This window comes from Stenella coeruleoalba (assembly GCF_951394435.1).
Source record: "Stenella coeruleoalba genome assembly, chromosome: 11".
NCBI lineage: Eukaryota > Metazoa > Chordata > Mammalia > Artiodactyla > Delphinidae > Stenella > Stenella coeruleoalba.
The window spans coordinates 7,274,845-7,293,768 of record NC_137157.1 but is presented as its reverse complement, the minus strand read 5'-3'; the positions used below and the strand labels follow the sequence as shown (position 1 = coordinate 7,293,768).

Below are 18,924 nucleotides of genomic sequence, written 5' to 3'. Positions count from 1 at the left end.
AGAAGCAAATAGCAAGTATGGATTTTCATTTTTGCCCCCCTTTTTATTTTTCACAAATAACGTGCTCTAAGCTGTGTTCTTCTGCAGCTTACCCTTTTTTTTCCACTTAACAGCGTACCTTAGAGATCTTTCCAGTCTTTTTCACTGCTGCATGGTTTTCCATTGTATGGATGCACTGTAATTCATCCAGTCCCTTTTTGCTGGACATTTGAGGGTGTTTCCAGCCTCACTATGAAAAACATGCTGTGGCGAATAGCTGTGTAAATTCGTCACTTCACACATGTGCAGGTGTTGGAGCAGGATAAATGACCGGAAGTGTGCGTCAGGGTGGGGTGGTGATATCTACACCATAGGTGCTGTAAGAGTCAAATGAGATAAAACATGTGAAAGGAAGGGGCAGGTACTAACATCCTCTTCTGGTTCATTTGTGGTTTTGATAGGTCCTGTCAAACTGCTCTCCTCACTAGATGTACCAGTTTACTCCTCCACCACTGTGGAGGAGAGGGCCTGTCCTTCTCAGCTTCCAGCTAGAGTCTGGAACTCTAGTCCCTTATTCTGCCTGTCTCTTTGCCACATGTATGCCAGTTAAGGGCTGATGCTGCCCCAGCCCCCCAACAATGCACATGTATAGACCCCTCTGTCCTGGCCTCCTGGTTCCTCATATTTCTTTTCTATACTTGAGACCACTGGACAGTCATTGGGCAGCCACCAACTTTCTGAGCAATCCCTTCCTGTGCCTCTAATGTTCCCTTTGCTTGCCCAGGACCCTAGTGGTTGCGGCTGTTTTACTCCTCTGCTGCCTTTGGTTTCTTGGAGTGGTCCTTTGTCTGGTTTGCTTGCTCTCTATACTTTTAAAATTGCTCCTGAAGGTACAGCAGCAGTTCCTTATTTTCAGCCCTCTGCCTTGGGGGACTTGAAAAATGACTTCTTGCTTTACATTGTTTCAGTGGGACTCTTTCCTGTCTGGGTTCCTTTTCTTGGTGTCTTGGTGGCAGCCCTTGCTGCCCCAGAATTTCAGTGCATCCTCCATCCTCGCATAAAAATTCTTTGGGGCTCTCCATTCCTATAAATAGTGTTCTGGAAGTTGCTTCCTTTCATTCTGATTCTCTTCAGACCACCTTTCACCAACATCTGCAGACGTTTTAGGAAATGCCCTTTTGTTATGAATAGCCTCACTTCTCACAATACTTTCCTTTGAACTTTTAAAAGTCAATTGTGGTAGTTTTTCTGAGCTAGTTGGGTGGGCTTTCCGTGATTATTTGTTGGGCAGGACTGAAATTGACTTGTGATTGCTGTTTTCCATTGTGTGATTCTTACAGACATACACTGTATTTGATAACAAATATGGGACCGTTTCATCTTGATCCTACAGGTGTACCATCATTTATCCTGAGGTGCATCAGTTCTCTAGGTGAAGGTGACTGTCTTATTCTTTATTAATTACTGACTGTCTCTGCAGTCACTGCTACTTTTCCATCCTTCATGAGGTTTTGAAATCACACTGTAGGCAGCACCCGCTACATGCCCAGCACCATGTCTGGTTAGACCTGCAGTTAAGACCCTTACAGAGGGCCTGTTTTGTGCTGGGCTCTGGGTACAGCACTAGCAGGGTAAGCAAGGTCCCTATCCTCACACAGTGTGTATGGCCCTTTACCTACATTGTCTTTTGCTCTTAATTTTTTCTTCAATTCCACGGTGTGTTACAGATGAAGAAACTGAGACCCAGATCACAACTAGTAAGTCATAAAATGGTGACCTCGGTCCACACGAGTCCAAGTCCAAAACCCATGTACTTTTCCTCTACTCCATGCCAAATCCCCATCTGATGTAGCGGGCTTCAGAGTTGTGAACACAAGGTGGAGTGGTGGGCTGAGGCTGGAGAGACCCAGGATCCTCTGCTCAGGTACACATTCAGACCACATGTGTTTATCAGGAAGGGTCTGCCCTGTGCTGGGCACTTCAAGTGACTTCCCCTGGGTCCTGCAGCACTTCTCTAACCCTTAGTTTCTGCTGTGGGGTGGGGAGTGGGGATGTCTGCATCACAGGTGTTGTAAGACTTGAGTGAGCTACAGCACATAAAAGGAAGAGGGCAGAAAATAACATTCTCTTTGACTCTATCTGAGAATGAATGAGGAACTACAGTTTGCAAGTTGACTCTTAGGACCAAGGGCCCTTTTTTAGAATACAGTTTTGGAATGTTTGTTCTTTTCCTTTTGAAGGTGGTGGATGGGACACAAAGGAGCAGTCACAGAACAGGGTAAAGTGTTCCACTTCTGGACCACAAGCCTCAAGGGTTAAACTTTGTTGACATGATGGAATTTTTTAAAGAGTAGCAGATCCCAGAGCCTGGGCCTCAAAGTAAGGCTCTCTGGGGAACCTCTGTTTAGAAACTAATCCTAAACCATTGAAGGGCTTGGAAACTGGAAAACAGGACTCTTTCTGCATCTCTCAGGCCTTTGGAATTGCTAATGAATACATGTCTAAATGTCCCTTATAATCTGGCTTCTGCATCTGGTCTGTTGGGTTCAGGGTCTAGTTTGGAACAGTGATGAAATTCCTCTGGCTACTGAACCAGATGTGGAACTGCCTTGTTAAACCGGTGTCTTCTTAGCTCAGGCCCTCACCATCCCATAGCAACAAGTGGAAATAATGCTTCTTCCTAAGTGTGGACATTCCTACGAGGCCTTACACTTTACAGAAGTCCTTCTGATACATTTGTCTTCCTAACAGTGCTGTGAGGCGCTTGATTTTTATATCCATTTATATCCATTTTGCAGATGAAGACATAGAGACAGATAAAATGATTTGCCCATGGTTTACTGGGCTCATGAAGTGGAGTCAGGAGTTGAACTTGGGCCTTCTGACATGGCCTCCTGTACTCTTCCCTGCCCTGTGGGAATGAGGTGGGAGATGCCCTGACTCAGGAAGCCTGTCTAGGAGCCCCTGTTCTGGTCAGTAGTTGTTTTAAAATTTTTAAATTTAATTAAAAAAATTTTGTTCATTCCAGTTCAGTGTGAGTATCCACTACATTCGCAGCACATCACTAGACTCTGGGGTGTTAGAGATGAATGAAACTGTCCCGACTTTCGCGGAGCTGACATCTAAGCAGCCAGTCAGAATACAAAGCAAAATGCAGAAGAGGCCAGAACAGAGGAATAAACTCCAGGCTTTTGGAGCACTAAGGAAGGGAAGTAGGAAAATCTTCACAGAGACTTTGGCGTTTGAGCTGAGTTGTGAAGGGTGAGTGAACAGCATTTTAGAAAGGAGAATTTGGAAAGGCAAAATGTTCATTTTGACAGAGCTGGACCAAAGTTGGGAATAATTTGGCATGTTCTGGGCATATGTGATTCACTGTGGCCATAGTACAGTGTAGAACAGACGGTCTCAAACTTTAATGTGCCTAAGAGCCCCACCGGGGTACAGCCACTTTGAAAGGTTTGACCACTGTGCTCAGGTGATTTGCAGGCTATACTCTTGATGACTGTTGTTTGCTGTCTTCCTCAAACACAGCTTTGATTGGGTCCCTCTCCTGCTTCAGTGTGTCCTGTGTCAGTCAGGAGGCTTGGTGATAAGCAGCAGAAGCTGCCTCTGGCTAGCTCAAACAGAAAAGGAGTTTATTGGAAGGATGGTGCACAGACTGATCAGAAAACCTGGAGAGTCAGACTTGGAAAATGCGCTGGAGCCAAGGGCAGCTCAGCAGCAGAGTCCAGCTGAGGAGAGCCTGGAGCAACCTGTTTAGGACCGCGCTGCCTCAGCGATCTCTGCCTTGTCTCTGCTTCCTGGGGTCATTCCTGCAAGAGTCATGTTCCTGGTGGGATCATGCATTCATCAGAGCCGACCTGCAGGAAACCTTACCACCAAGACCACCCAGTGGGCGTTCTCCAAAAGGAAGATCAGGGTGCTGATGGGAGGGTCGGGTTGAAGGATGACAGACAAAACAAAAGTTGCAGATGTCCACTATGTTTTCTGTGCTATGCCGTATGGCACCGTTAAGGCCTTTCACAACTTAAGTGTAAGCAGCTCCACCTCTCCACTCTGTTCCATGTGCTGTCCGCTGCATCTCCTCCCAGGACATTTCCTGGTGCTGTGGTTTTGCTCAGACTGTTTCCTTTGCCTGCAATACATGTCCCTCTCTCTAACTCATGAAAGTCTCTTCACCCTTCTAGGCTCCACTTTCACTGCCTGCCAGGATGGGTCAGTCCTCTCTCTGCCCTCTGACAGCCCTTTCTTTGTGAGGCACCTGTCTGTTCTCGCCCTTGTCATAGTTTGTGGAGTTGGTTGGATTTCTCCGTCTTCCCTGTGAGGTTGGGGGTGGGAAGGGAAACGACACTTCGGAGCCCTTCCTCTATGCTGGGTCCCACTCCCGGCACTGCAGTGCACAGTTGTATGCGCGTGCTGGGTGGCTGTTTGTAGCATGATTTAATAACCTGCTTTGCAAGTATTATTTTTGTCCTTAGTTTGAGGGAGATTTGGGGGTGTGGTAATGAATGGAAGGGTACGTTGGTGAGTCGTTGTGGGTGTTTCACTTTTGCCTGAATGCTTTAAGGACTGAAAAAGGTTGAGATCCCCAGCTCTGGAGACTCTACCCACGGGAGGACAGTTCAGGTGAAGAAGTGGCTTTTGCCAGACATTGTGGACACTCAGTCACCTGGCATTATGTGACGCCAGGCCCTCGAACAGGATTGTGCGGGAGCGTTCCTTGGCATCTTACTCTCTGTTCCTCAACTTTTAGCCTCTTGTTCCAGGAGAGTGAAAGAGAGAACAGTGCGATGCGGGTGGGAGCAGACGAAGGGTTGGGAGCTACAGGACACCTGGGATGACACTCCTTCCCTTCCCCAGCTGGGGGTATTCGTTCTCATTTGAGAACAAGGCTCTTACTGAGCATCTGTCTGATGCCAGGCTCTGTCTGGTGACGTCTATGCAATAATAGAAACGAAGCATCTGTCCAGTATGGTGGCTAAGAGCTTGACTCTAAATCCCAGCTCTGCCACCTGCGGACTGCGTGACATTAGACAAGTTACTTTAGCTCTCTGTGCCTCATCTTCCTTGTGTGTCAAGTGGAGGCAATAATGGCATCCATCTCAAAGTGTGGAGATTAAGTGATGAAATCTGTGTGAAGTGCTTAATGTAATTGCTGACACATGGTAAGAGCTCAGGAAACATGAACAATTACTATACTATTTTTATTATTACTGCTAGTAATTGGCTTGAGTTTTTTCTTCTTAATTGTTGTTCTCAAAGTCTGTTCTTGACCTCTTTCTAAAAGCAAGCATTTCAAAGTAATAAATGGAATAAGATGGACAGCCTTTCAAACGGGGAGTGTCAACAAATCTGATGCCTTTAATTTGGTGTTGGGTAAGGGCTGGAGGCCTGGGTTCCCGGCCAGGACACAGGGTGGGACTGTCGCATGAGTGGGGACATTCTAGAGCCCAGTTGCTGTGAGGTGGGGCAGCCCCAGGGGTGGAGGGACTCCTGAGAGGAAGCCCCCCAATGTGCTTGTTGGGGCGACTTCTGGAGCAGGGTGCCTGCAGAAAGAGCACCGGGCCTGGGCGAGGGTGGAGGAGGCTCCTGCCCCAGCCTGCCGCTCGCTGACTCACCTGCCTCGCACCCCCTCTTTGGACTTGGGCTTGTTTCGTCCTGTGTAACAAGCCCTACCACCATCACCCCTTTCAGGCACTTCTGTGCCAGGCACTGTTCTGAGTGCTGTGCATAGAGTAACTCATTTAAAAGAGTGCTTGAAGCTACCTCATGGGGTGATTTGAATTGTATACCGCGACGTGTGGAGCTGCTAGCAAGGTGTTAAAAGCAGAAACAACTGGGGACTTCCCCGGCGGTCCGGTGGTTAAGACTCCGTCCTTCTAATACATGGGGCTCAGGTTCAATCCCTAGTCAGGGAACTAAGATCCCGCATGCCACGTGGCATGACTTACGACTGGGTGACACTGCTAATGAAGTTCTTTTCTAGTAAAGAAAAATAAATCACATTTAAACTTTGTCTATAAATACACCCATACTCACACACAAACATGAGATAAATCGCAGTAAAAATCAACAACAGAAGCTTTTTAAGCAACATACTCCCAACAGGTTCCTCTTGCATCATGTGCCGTTTTTCATCCCAGCACTCAGCAGCTGGCCCTGGCGAGTGTTTACACAGGGTTTCTTTGCCAGAACATGTGCCTCTTGAAGGTGTTCAGTTTTGTGTCTGGCACATGGTAGGCTAAGTTAATGTTTGTTGAGTGCATGTCTTAAGGGATGTGTCTTCATTGATTTGTTATTTGTTTGAAGAAAGAGAGGTGTTCTAGAAGGGAGCATCTTGTCAAGGCAGAAGGTCTCATTTGGAGAATAATTTAATAATTTGGGAGGGAGGTATACTTGCAAAATGCAGTCAGGCAAAAATCTCTCTACTCCCCCATGAGTCAGTTACATGGGTGTTGCCCTGAGATGAATCTTCTTCCATTAACATTGAACTTCATATTGAGAGTAATGAGACGGATTACATTAAGTGCCCCCCTCCACACACACCCAGATTCCCTGTACTTTACTGTCTCTCCAGGTCTGTCTTGCATCTTTCTCCCAAGTTGTAAAATCCAAGAAATGTTTGTTTTGTAGGGAAAATAGAGTGCATAGAGGGGAGACTCAGACAAACCTAAATACAGATATAAATTCAGATCTCAGCCCAGCCACTTTGTAGCTTACATGAGAGGCTTGTGAAAGTAGTTTAACTTCTCTGAACCTTATTTTCCTCACTTGTAAAGTAGAATAATAATACTAGCATCTGGGTTTGTGTAAAGTGCTAAGTAGGTATCAGTGATAGCTGATTATCATGTTGTTCACATAGAATCAATATGAAATTAATTTAATTTTAGTCATAACCACCTTCTGTGCATTTAAATAAAATATGAACTATAAATTTGATTTCTAATTAGAAAATAAGTTTTATTAGCTTTGTCACTGAGTTGTTTTTGCTTTTAAACATCAGTAATGTGACTGTTGGCTTTTATTCAGAGGTTAAATTGGAATCTAACCTGGAGAGATGTCCCTTTTTCAAATGTTATGATAAAAAGAAACTATGAAAAAGTCAAATACATTTTATTACGTGCTGGACATATTTCTGTATATTAATATGCATCCATAGGAGTTTGGATTATTCCCATATTTATAAATAAAGAAACAGTCTCAGGGAGAGTAATGAATTTTCCAAAGGCAGCACAACAATTACATCACTAGATTCACAACCCAGTGCTGCTGATTCCACAGCCAGTTCTCTCTGAATTTAAACTTGGGAATCCCCATGCTGTTTGGCCTTCCAGTTAAGTCTTGGTTTACCTGTTTGACCTCCTGCTTTTCTTCTTTAATATGATTCTTTGCCACACTTCCTTCACACAGTCCCTAAGAGATAGGTGGCCTGTTTCCCAGTTTTCATACATAACCAGAACTCTTTTTTTTTTTTTTTTTTTGCGTTACACAGGCCTCTCACTGTTGTGGCCTCTCCCGTTGCAGAGTACAGGCTCCAGATGCGCAGGCTCAGCGGCCATGGCTCACGGGCCTAGCCGCTCCACAGCATGTGGGATCTTCCCAGACCGGGGCACAAACCGGCATCCCCTGCATCGGCAGGCGGACTCTCAACCACTGCGCCACCGGGGAAGCCCGATGCCAATTTTTTTAACTACCAGAGTGCTTAGTGCCTGGAGAGGTACAGGGGAGTGGAAGATTTTGTCTAGGTGCTTGTAGAACACAAGGTATAAGAAAAGCATTAAAAGGCTTCCCAGGTGGCACACTGGTTGAGAATCCGCCTGCCAAGGCAGGGGACACAGATTCGAACCCTGCTCCGGGAAGATCCCACATGCCACGGAGCAACTAAGCCCGTGCGCCACAACTACTAAGCCTGTGCTCTAGAGCCCATGAGCCATAACTACTGAGCCCACGTGCCACAACTACTGAAGCCTGCTTACCTAGAGCCCGTGCTCTGCAACAAGAGAAGCCACCGCAATGAGAAGCCTGCGCACCACAACGAAGAGTAGTCCCCGCTCTCGCAACTAGAGGAAGCCCGCGTGCAGCAACGAAGACCCAATGCAGCCAAAAATAAATAAATAAATTTTAAAAAAAGAAAAGCATCACAAAAATATATCTTACTGTATGTAATATGGCAAAATAAAATTTTTTAAGGTGAAAAACATAACTCTTACACTAATATATCATCAGCACATACCAAAGATTTATTAACATTATTGAGAAAACCAGCAGGATGACCAGGCTGGATTCAAGGGGAAAGTAAGAAACTGATATTTACATAGTTGGAAAGAAATAAGATTGCAAATTTAGATGCATAACTGGTTAATGTCCTACAGGGCAATAAAAACAAAGCTTTCAAGGTTATCTTTTTTACCAGAGAGAAATCATTTGCAACTTGTTTATTTTCTACATGAGAACATCTAATTTTACAGAATGTGTGCCTAATCAGTAGTAAATAGGAAGTCAGACAACTTTATGTTTCTGTAGAGCATCAGATGACCTTTAGAGCATTGTCTAAACCAGAGTTTAGGCAATGCTCTGGTATGACTTTAAAGAGGACTGTACTTTTTTTTTTTTTTTGGCTGTTTTGGGTCTTAATTGCTGTGCTGGGGCTTCCTCTAGTTGCGGCGAGCGGGGGCTACTCTTGGTTGCGGTGCGCGCCGCTTCTCATTGCGGTGGCTTCTCTTGTTGCGGAGCACGGGCTCTAGGCGCGTGGGCTTCCGTAGTTGTGGTGCACGGGCTTAGTTGCTCCGCAGCATGTGGGATCTTCCCAGACCAGGGCTCGAACCCGTGTCCCCTCCATTGGCAGGTGGATCCTTAACCACTGTGCCACCAGGGGAGCCCAGAACTGTACTTTTTTTAATCTCCCATATTTTCAAGTTTTAGACTTTTTTTCTTAACAAATAAATCACAGTTGGGTTCAAGATCTAAAAGATGGCTGGATCTGAGGTAGAAAAGAGTCCTTGGTGGAAGAAATTGTGAGTCATTTTGAAATGGAATTGTGCAGTTAAAGGAAGAGGGCTGTAACAAGCAGAAAGGGTAAGGCTGCCTCCCCCACCCCACAAAGGCATGTGCCAAAAAGGAAGGGAGTGGGTATTTTTCCAGGCTGGATGATGAGCTAAGGTGAATGGGAAGTGAAATCCCCTGGAGTAGGAGGGAGCAATTGGTAGGAAGCTACCAGTTGGTAGGAATTGGTAGGAAGCTCATGTTCAAGAAGTTTGATTTGCTTTGAAAGACTGTTGGACCAACAAGATACTCAAAGAAGACGATTGTCACTGGGTTGAAGGCTGCGGTTGAAATCAAGGCAGGGTATGGAAGTGGAGCAAAGAGATAACTCTGTGATACTACGGAAGGAGACCTGCCAGGAATTCATAGCGAACTCACGGCAGCGGAAAGAAGAAGAAAGAGCAATTGAAGGTAGTGCCAAAGATCACTCTCGTTTGATTGAAACTCAAGAGCTGGCTCGGGTCTCCTGCTGTGTTGGACCAGAGAAGCCAGGACCGGCCAACTGAGCTGGGGCCCTCTGGGGCTGCCCCTGATACCCAGCCTGGGCAGGTGGCGAGAGAGCCAGACAGAGCAGACCAGAGGCCATTTGAGAATGACTTGGCTTCTCTTTGTGTTTTCTTTTTCTCTTAATTTTCAAATGTTTTATTTTATTATGTAATACTTGATATGTGCAAAGGAATATATGACACATTTGTGTGTGTTGTGGAACACAAGCACTTAAGAACCCCACCTCCCCACCCCGTTTCCCTTTGTGGTTTCTTTGCCAGTAAAAAGAGTTTACTCATCCCTCGCTTAAAATATAGGATGCCCAGGTCACTAGTTTGTCATCCTGTGTCATTCAGTGCCTCCTCCAGACTCCCTTTCCCCAGGATGGTGACCCAGAATTCCCTTGAAGTATACAATTGTGTCCCTGTGCTCTGAGCTTCTTACCAAATGGCTGTGCCTCCTGGTGTTTGAGTGGAACAATTTTAAGGCAGCAGTTTGCCTGCTGTAACTGTCCCCCTGTTCCTTCTGTTATTGCTTGCATTTCAGGGCTTCTGGGTTGAAGGGTGTGGTTGACAACCCAGCTCCTTACCTGCCCCTCTGGGTGACTTGAACGGGGATAATTGATGTTTTACGTCCTGGGAAAGCAGTGGTGATCACAAACAGCAAGATGGTGGGAAAACGAAGAGTTATCTTACCATTGACCCTCAGGCTTGATATGGGTCTACATTTTACTTCATTTTTTTAAATTTTAAGATTCTTTAATTATTAGAAAAAAATCATCCTAGGAGGGGAGACAGGATCGTCAGCTTGAAAGCAGGATACTTGTTGCTCAAGAAGGATTCTTGCTGGATATTAGATTTTGTGTTTACCTCCCTCTCCCCCACGGTTGTGGTCCATCTCACTCCCAACAGCCTTACACACATCACACACCATGCTTCTGTGTTCGTAGGTTTGTTGGGCAGACCTAATGTGAAAGATGAAATGAACAAAAGTAACTGAAGAAAGTTTAGGTCAATATCCTTAGGATCTTTGGGAGGAGGAACAGAAACCATGTAATTTTACTGCACAGGATTGAAATTGTTCTGCTGTAATGGAACATACACATTCCTAAAAATTACCGCATTATGCAAAATTACACAGTAAAAACCACAGGGCTTATGGGGAAAGTGGGGTTAGGGTCATAACACTCAAAAACTTCATAGGTGACCGGAAAAGAGAGAGAAAAAATAAGTAGGCATTCTAAAAAAAGATAGGGAGGTACAAATTACCATGTATAAAATAACTAAACTACAAGGATATATTTATTGTACAGCACATGGACTATAGCCAATATTTTATAATAACTTTAAATAGAGTATAATCTATAAAGATTTTGAAATCACTGTGTTGTACATCTGAAACTCACATTGTAAATCAACTATAGCCCAATAAAAAAATTAAAATTAAATGGTAAAAATAAATAAAAAATAAGATAAGACCCCCTAAACAGCACAGTTTTACAGATGTTAAGTGGCTAAGAAATGTATAACTACCACAATAAATGTAGCACTCTACCTTAAAAAAGACCTGAGGTTTGCTTGTGGAAGTAGGCGTTGGAAGGTTATAGCTCGCAAGTTATTGTGAAGTGATGGAAGGAAGGCTTTCTGAAGTCGGATGGAAATTTCTGACCCCAGATGTAGAGGGTTACAGCTCATAACGCACGCAGGTGATCTGACAGCTGGTGGATGTTTGAAATGTGTGCGTTTTTTGTTTTCCTGTGTGGCTCATTTCAGCTGGGTATGGTTTTTTGCATTTTTTAGTGTTTCTTTCATGCATAAGTAAACACGAAATTTATGTTATGCCCAAATTATTCCCTAATACATCCAATGCATTGGAACAAATCTGAATTTTCCAAAAAAAAGTCAAAGCAAAACTAACTGTCAGAAACCACTGTGTATAACATGTACTAGCTAATAGTAAGTGCCAGGCACTGTGCTGTAGATTCTATGTGAATTATCTCTCAACAACATGACGAGTTAGATATAATTGTTAGCCACATTTTATAGGTGAGAAAACTGTGGCTCAGAGAGGTAAAACTTGCCCCAGGTTACAGCGCTAGGCCAGGGTAGCTCTCAGTGAGTATGCCATTCTCTTTCCTGAGCAAAAAAACGAAACAACAACAACAACAAAAACCCAACAAAGTGGGGCAAATATTTGCAAATATATAAGAACGAGCAAATATCCATAATGTACGAAAGTTTTTAAAATCACTAAAAAGAGACAAACAGCCCAGTAGAAAAATGAACAGAGGTCAAGAGCAGGCAATTTACAAAGAAGGAATACAAATGGCCAGTAAAATGGGGGGGGTGATGTTTGACCTCATTTAATACGCATTCATGTAAATTAGAACAATTAGATGTTGTTTTTTCCAACTATCAAATGGACAGAAATATTGGGTTGGCCAAGAAGTTCGTTCGAGTTTTTCCATAAGACGTTACAGAAAAACTTGAACTTTTTGGCCAGCCCATTAAATGCGGGGAAACACTGGCAAGCGTATAGATTGTTGTAACCTTTCCAAAGTATATATACCTGTCATTTGACCCAGCCATTTAATTTCTAGAAATTTATCCTAAGAAAATAATCAGATAAATGGGAAAAGATGCTTGTTCAAAGATTTTTGTCAGTGTTGTTAATAATGGTGAAAAGATGAAAGCACTCGTCCATCATCACTAAGTGGTTAAAGTCTGGTGCATTAATATAATACAATACAATGTATTGTTCCCAAAGGGAGCAGGGACAAAATAGCATCTTCAGCGTGATCCCATTTTTGTAAAACCATCCCATACATGTGCACACTTGTGTTTGCAAGCAAGCCTTGTATAGGAAGAAGTCTGGAAGGATACACATCAAAACATTGGCGGTAGATGTCTCAGGGTGGTGGAATTGCTGGATGATTTTTTTTTTTTTTGGCTGTGTTGGGTCTTTGTTGCTGCACGAGGACTTTATCTAGTTGCGGGGAGCGGGGGCTACTCTTCTTTGCGGTGTGTGGGCTTCTCATTGCGGTGGCTTCTGTTGTTGGGAGCACGGGCTCTAGGCGCGTGGTCTTCAGTAGTTGTGGCATACGGGCTCAGTAGTTGTGGCCCACAGGCTCAGTTGCTGCATAGCAGGTGGGATCTTCCCAGACCAGGGCTCGAACCCGTGTCCCCTGCATTGGCAGGCAGATTCTCAACCACTGAACCACCAGGAAAGCCCTGCTGGATGATTTTTATTTTTTCATTTAACTTTTTTCTACATTTTTTGGTAGTGAAGGTTACTTTTATGATTTAAAAAAGAAAATTATTTTAAAACATTGTCTAACACAAGATCCATAATAAATTCAAAATATAAGAATAAATGACTTCTGTAAAAGTAGTTCTTCTGGCACCTAACAGGGCTAGGTAACAAATACCCACTGAAAGAATTTTTGACTGACTGCGGTTTGGAGACAGCGTTACCCCATTTGGGGCTTCCGATTCTTTATTCTTGACCAGAATTAATCTGACCAGATTTCGAATTACCTCATTCTGAGGTAGATGCCACTAGACTGAGCCAGACACAGTGGCTTATGTTACCTCTAGGTCGCGAGCTCTGTAAAGTACAAGTGAACTTGGGGTCTCCTTGGATGAAGCCTGAGACTGTCAGGCACAGGTGACAGCCGGAGCCTCTAATTTTGGTTACGTGATCAAAACCCAGATATAGTTTCTTGGGGCCCAGCCTACTTTATCAAGCAACTTAGATCTTAGTTTATGAAGCAGCTAAACACAGGAATGTGGCTTGGTGGGGGAGGGTGGCTGACAGGAGTCCCCCCTCAAGGTGAGCTGGGGTTTGCAGGCCCTGGTGGGCGACCCAGCTCCAAGGAGGCCCGTGTCTGGCCTTCCATGTCTAGCCAAACTTCATTTTCAAACCTCCATAAAAACTGCCTTGGGCTTCCCTGGTGGCGCAGTGGTTGAGAGTCCGCCTGCCGATGCAGGGGACACGGGTTCGTGCCCCGGTCCAGGAAGATCCCACATGCCGTGGAGCAGCTGGGCCCGTGAGCCATGGCCGCTGAGCCTGCGCGTCCGGAGCCTGTGCTCCGCAACGGGAGAGGCCACAACAGTGAGAGGCCTGCGTACCGAAAAAAAAAAAACAAAAACTGCCTTCTCCCAGGCCTCCTTCTCTAGGTTTCATGGCTCTCTGCAGACACGAGAGCCTGTCTGTCCGTAGCACACGAATGATTGAATGATGGGAACAGGGAAGAGCCAGGAGATGTGGGGCGCTCCCGAGGTGTAGCCCCCAGGTACTGAGCAGATCTGCGCCTGGGTGGGCCTCGTTCCACTTACCGGGGCCTCCCCTTCTCTGTCACCGCAGACCAGACGGGTCCCCGGGAGGCCCAGCGTGCCTGCTGCAGCAGTGGCTCAAAGAACCTCTTCGTTATTTCTTCCTTCAAATGCTCAGTCTTAACAGCTCCTCTGTGCCCCTCAGCCCCGTGCCCATCTGCCTGGCTGGAGATAGCTCCCTGGAGCTCCTCATGTGTGGGTCGAAAAGGATTTTTTTTTTAAATTTAAGCAGTCGCATTCCATCTGCCTACACACACTTAACCTGCTTTGTGAACTAAGCTTTGTGACCTCCGTACATTACTTCACCAGCCAGACCATGTCTCCCCAACAAAAGGTTCTAGAGAGCACTCGACAGGATAAGTGGAGCTGAGTGCCTGTTTAGTGGGGCTTCAGAAGCACCACTGACAGGGACCTTTGTAAGGGTCTGCCCCCACCAAGCACTGTGCATCAATTTTCTTATTAATCCTCACCACAAAGAAGCCAAGTGAGTCTTCTTGTGGCAGCCTCCTGTAAGGAAACGAGGGTGTAGAAAGAAGTGACTTGCCCACGTTCACACAGCTGATTAGATGGGCCCTTTGAGACCCACCTAGTGCCAAAGCCTGTGCCCATCTACCCTCTGGCCTCTTTTGCCCTCCTTAGCTTTCCATGGCTTAGAACAATCAGCCAGGGAGTGATGTTCTTTTGGCTCACAAAGTAGTCCTCTGTGTTGATTCCCCAGAGTCAGGATTTTATGGGAGTTCTGGAAAGCTCAACGAATTATTAGGTTTCTCTTAATTTCTTAAAGCATTTTATAATATTGTGTTGTGCTTGGAATGTGTCAGCACCAAGTTGTGTTTTGTTTAAATTTTGTGCTGAGTTTGAGGGTATTTCTTAGTTTAATCATGTACAAGGAATTGGAATTTGTTGGTACAGGTTACAGTATCTGTGGCATTCTGCCCATTTCTCCCTCCCACAGCTGACGGCTGAGTGGGGACAGAGCAGGGTGTCGAGGTGTTGGTAAATAACACCACCGTGTAGTCATTGAATCTTGTGAGATGCAGTCTCGCCAGCAGGTTGAACTGACTGAACACTGAACATGCTGAACTGCTAAGCTCCAGTTATCCTGTGTGGAGGTCGTGCTAGAAACCCCTGGTAGCTTTCTGCTCGCCTAACATAAGACTCTTTATAGCCCAGATTCCTCCCCCTCACACACACAGACACACACAGACACAGACACACACAGACACACACACACACACACACACACACACACTGCTAGAAACCTGGGAGGGACTTGCTGGTGGAGGTTTGACGAATGAATGGAGACAGTGTTTGGGGGCTTTGTTTTTCGTTTTTGTTTGTTTTTTCTTTTTGGTGACCAAATCAGAGCATGCTGCAGCCTTGAGGGTTTTGAGAGGAGGGTGCCGGAGTTTAGGAACAAGCAGTAGCTTTTTGGGAATGTGTTGGAAAGGAAAGGGGAGAGAATGTGAACAGGGGAGAGAATTGTAGATCTGAACATACCTGGGTCAAAGTTGAGGCCCCAGACTCCTAATGGGGAGCAGCCCTACGGGGAGGAAGGAGTCATGAGAGATGAGTTGTTAGTTGTGGATTAAGTTCGATTTGGGTGAACCATTGGGAGGATGAAGCAGGGGAAGAGGCCCTCTGGGCTGGGAATTTAGGGGTCCCGGGTACTTGGAGCATGATCTGCCAATAGAAGGCGGCATGATCTTCAGCGGACACATCCCCTTGGCTCCACAGGCTCCTTGCCCAGAGGAAAGGGGCACAGCCAGAGGGGTCCAGGGCCTGGGCTGTTCTGCCCTGACCTTCTGACAGTGAAGGCACTGGGGTACAGTCGAAGAAGGCGAGGCTGGGAGGCAGAGAACTGGTTCTAATCCTTGCTGTGCCCCGATGAGCTGTGTGACCTTGGCCGAGTTATTTCCCTGTCCTGGACTTCGTGTATCATCTTTCCATCCATTCCACCTCTAAAGTTCCATGACTTGGAGGCCATCAACTTTATCATCCCCGAGTGTTCCTGAGGGTACCAACAGTGCCCAGGGATATGCCCATCTTGGAGAGAAGGCCCAGAGTCTGCCTGTGGTGAGGAGAGTTGGGGTCTGGGGACTCCCCTGCCATGGGAAGCAGTGCTGAGACTGGAGGTGGCCTCACAGTACAAGGCTGCTGAGCTCCAAAGACTCAGGACAGCAATACCCCAACCGTAAAATGTGACCAGCTGTACCCTCCAAGAGGAACAGTCACCCTGCACAGAGGTAGCTCCTCTTAGGCCTGGTACAGACAATGAGGAAAGTGGGTAGAACAAGCCTGGAGGTGGTGAGGAGGGAGAAGAGCATCAAGCAAGTGAAGTCCTGTCCCACTCCCCCATGAGAGAGAGGCGACCCATCTCTGCAGTGTCTTGGGAAAGCTATTGGATTTTCATGCCTCGGTTTCTTAAGCAAATTTGAAAGTTAATAGATATTTTGGTTGGCAGTAGAATTACTCCTTTCCATTTGCTCACAGAGATGCTGCAGTTTGTCAGCAATCAAGTGGGAGAGTTCCCTGACTTGTTCTCAGAGCAGCTGTGCAGCTCCTTCCCTGGCGGTGGTGGAAGTGGCAACAGCGGCAGCAGCAATGGCAGCAGCAGCGGTGGCGGAGCCGGAGCCGGGGACCCCTCGGTGCAGCGGTCCTTCAGCCAGGTCCCGTTACCTTCCTTCTCGCCCTCGGCTACCTCCCCCCAGGCTCCAGCCCTACAAGTCAAGGCTCCCCCCACCGCGGTTCCCCCTCCGCCAAGGGCAACTCCCGTTCTTCAGCCCCGCCCCCAGCCCCAGCCCCAGCCTCCAGCTCAGCTGCAGCAGCAGACAGTAATGATCACCCCGACATTCAGCACCGCTCCCCAGACGAGGATCATCCAGCAGCCTTTGATATACCAGAACGCAGCTACCAGCTTTCAAGGTGACTCAGAACTCAGATGTAATAGCGATTGGTTGGTTCAAAAGTTTTTGTGCCAGTTTGCAGACACTTCCGAGGTAGACTGTAAATAGTTCTGCCCTCTCTGGGGCTGACACAGCCTATCAACTTGGCCCTGTCTGAATGAGGTTTCAGTAGCTGGCCGTAAGCATAGTGGTGCAGGAACACATTCGGTCTCTTCAAATACCTTAATGTCTACTGTGCCTGTTTCAAGGATGCGTGGTCAGAGACTCCAGCGGGCACAGTAGCCACAGGGATGTCCTGGTAACTAGAGGTGGGGGCTTGAATAAAATTAGTCTTGAAACTCACCCAGGTACCAGGAAGATCTCAGCACCTGTAGGTTGAGAACCATTCATCCAGGAGACATCTCCTGAGCGTCCACTGCAGAGAAGAGTACTCCTGTTAACATAGGTGCCGTGTCTCCGACTGGCGGGCCTCACAGTAGGCCCTCGGTGTGTGCTGAGTGAATGAGGGACTTTCTGTGTTGTGCTGTGTCCCAGCACCTTTTCATCAGATTGCTCTCTGACCCTGTGGGGACCCCTGGGTGGGGTTAGTATTGCTCTACTAATTTCAAAGAATCTGACAGGTCTTTAATGGGCTTCAAGGGTTTAGGGGCTGGGGGGAGGCCACAAAGCGAGAAGCTGAGACCCTCATCCCAAAGTGCACCTTCCATTCACTTCACGGGAGGAAATGAAGCCCCAGGGAGTTGGCTCTCAACACCTGCTAACTCCCTTGCTGGGTGCAGTCACTTGCTGATTAGCTTCTCTCACCTCCACCCCAGCATCGGAGTAATGAAATAATTTGTACTCGTTCCCTCAGAAATTGATGCAGCCCTTATGGGATGTTCTTGTCATCTAGACCAGCTTGTAAATGGCTGTGCACATCTTCTTCAGCAACAGGTGGGGAGTTGGGATCGTTAGGAGGCACTCCAGCCTCGGTTATTGCCACAGCTACGGTGACAGAATGCATTCCTCGTCCACGTGACCTTTTTTCTTCTCTTTTCCCAAGTCCTTCAGCCTCAAGTCCAAAGCCTAGTGACATCCTCCCAGGTGCAGCCGGTCACCATCCAGCAGCAGGTGCAGACGGTGCAGGCCCAGCGGGTGCTGACGCAGACAGCCAATGGCACGCTGCAGACCCTCGCCCCAGCCACGGTGCAGACAGTTGCTGCGCCCCAGGTGCAGCAGGTCCCGGTAGGTGGCTGACAAGAATTCAGGGAGGCCTTGGTTGGGGCTCTTGGCCGGCCTGTGGTTGAAGATGTGGTCTACGTGCTAAGCAGGACCAGCGGAGTGTGAGGGAGTAGCTTGCAGGGCAGGTAGGGGCACCTGGACCTTACGAGACACCCGTGAGACCTGGCAGAGAAGACGTCTGCAGATGCACACTGGCACCCACCTAAACTCAGTAAATGCTGGTGTATTAACTCATTTACACATGTAATGGGTATAAAACTGAAAAGAAATGTGCCAGAATGTTCTTAAGGTGTGTATCATAGTGGACTGTATTTCTAACTAATGAAGTAAGTTAGCTTTAAAAAACAATCCAGTTTTACCATTTTTGCTTCCCAGCCCTTTTCCTCACATTCCTAAGTTTGTCCACAATCAGGTCTCTCTTCCTTCCACTGTCCACCCGAGCCATGCTTGCTCTGCCCCGGCTAGGCCGCTGGCATTGCTCTCCTCAAAGCCTTTCAGCCTTCCAACCCAGACCCTCTTTAGCTGTACGCCTTCTCCCCGGCAACCCAGTAATCAAGCTACATTCTCAGTTTTATGAAAATTTTATTTTCTCATTCTTTTCTGGAGGGTCTGTACAGGAAGAAGTAATGCAAAATAGAAAAGTAATGCTACCTTCCTTTTCCTTTTCTTCCTTTTCCATCCAGGTCCTGGTACAGCCTCAGATCATCAAGACAGATTCCCTTGTTTTGACCACACTGAAGACAGATGGCAGCCCTGTGATGGCCGCAGTCCAGAACCCAGCCCTCACTGCCCTCACCACCCCCATCCAGACAGCTGCCCTTCAAGTTCCGGTAAGAGCTGCCCCCCACCCCACCCCCACTTCTTGGGGGTTTTAGGCCTCAGAGATGGTAACGAAGCCTCCAGATACTGAATAGATGTGGCAGCTCTATGCAGTGTGTCAGATTGCAAAATTACCC

At 46.7% G+C, this 18,924-nt stretch overlaps 1 protein-coding gene across 4 annotated transcripts in view; it reads left to right on the top strand.

Moving 5' to 3' along the window:
- Positions 1 to 18,924, top strand: part of SREBF2 (sterol regulatory element binding transcription factor 2) — a 60,846-nt gene that overhangs the window by 6,091 nt on the left and 35,831 nt on the right. For 3 of the 4 annotated variants that reach the window (XM_079937932.1, XM_079937933.1, XM_079937935.1), the window contains exons 2-4: positions 16,335 to 16,766; positions 17,790 to 17,971; positions 18,652 to 18,798. In XM_079937932.1, coding sequence (XP_079794058.1) covers positions 16,335 to 16,766; positions 17,790 to 17,971; positions 18,652 to 18,798 — 761 coding nt within the window. The remainder of the gene's footprint in view (positions 1 to 16,334; positions 16,767 to 17,789; positions 17,972 to 18,651; positions 18,799 to 18,924) is intronic. The other variant, XM_079937934.1, reaches the window with a different exon arrangement.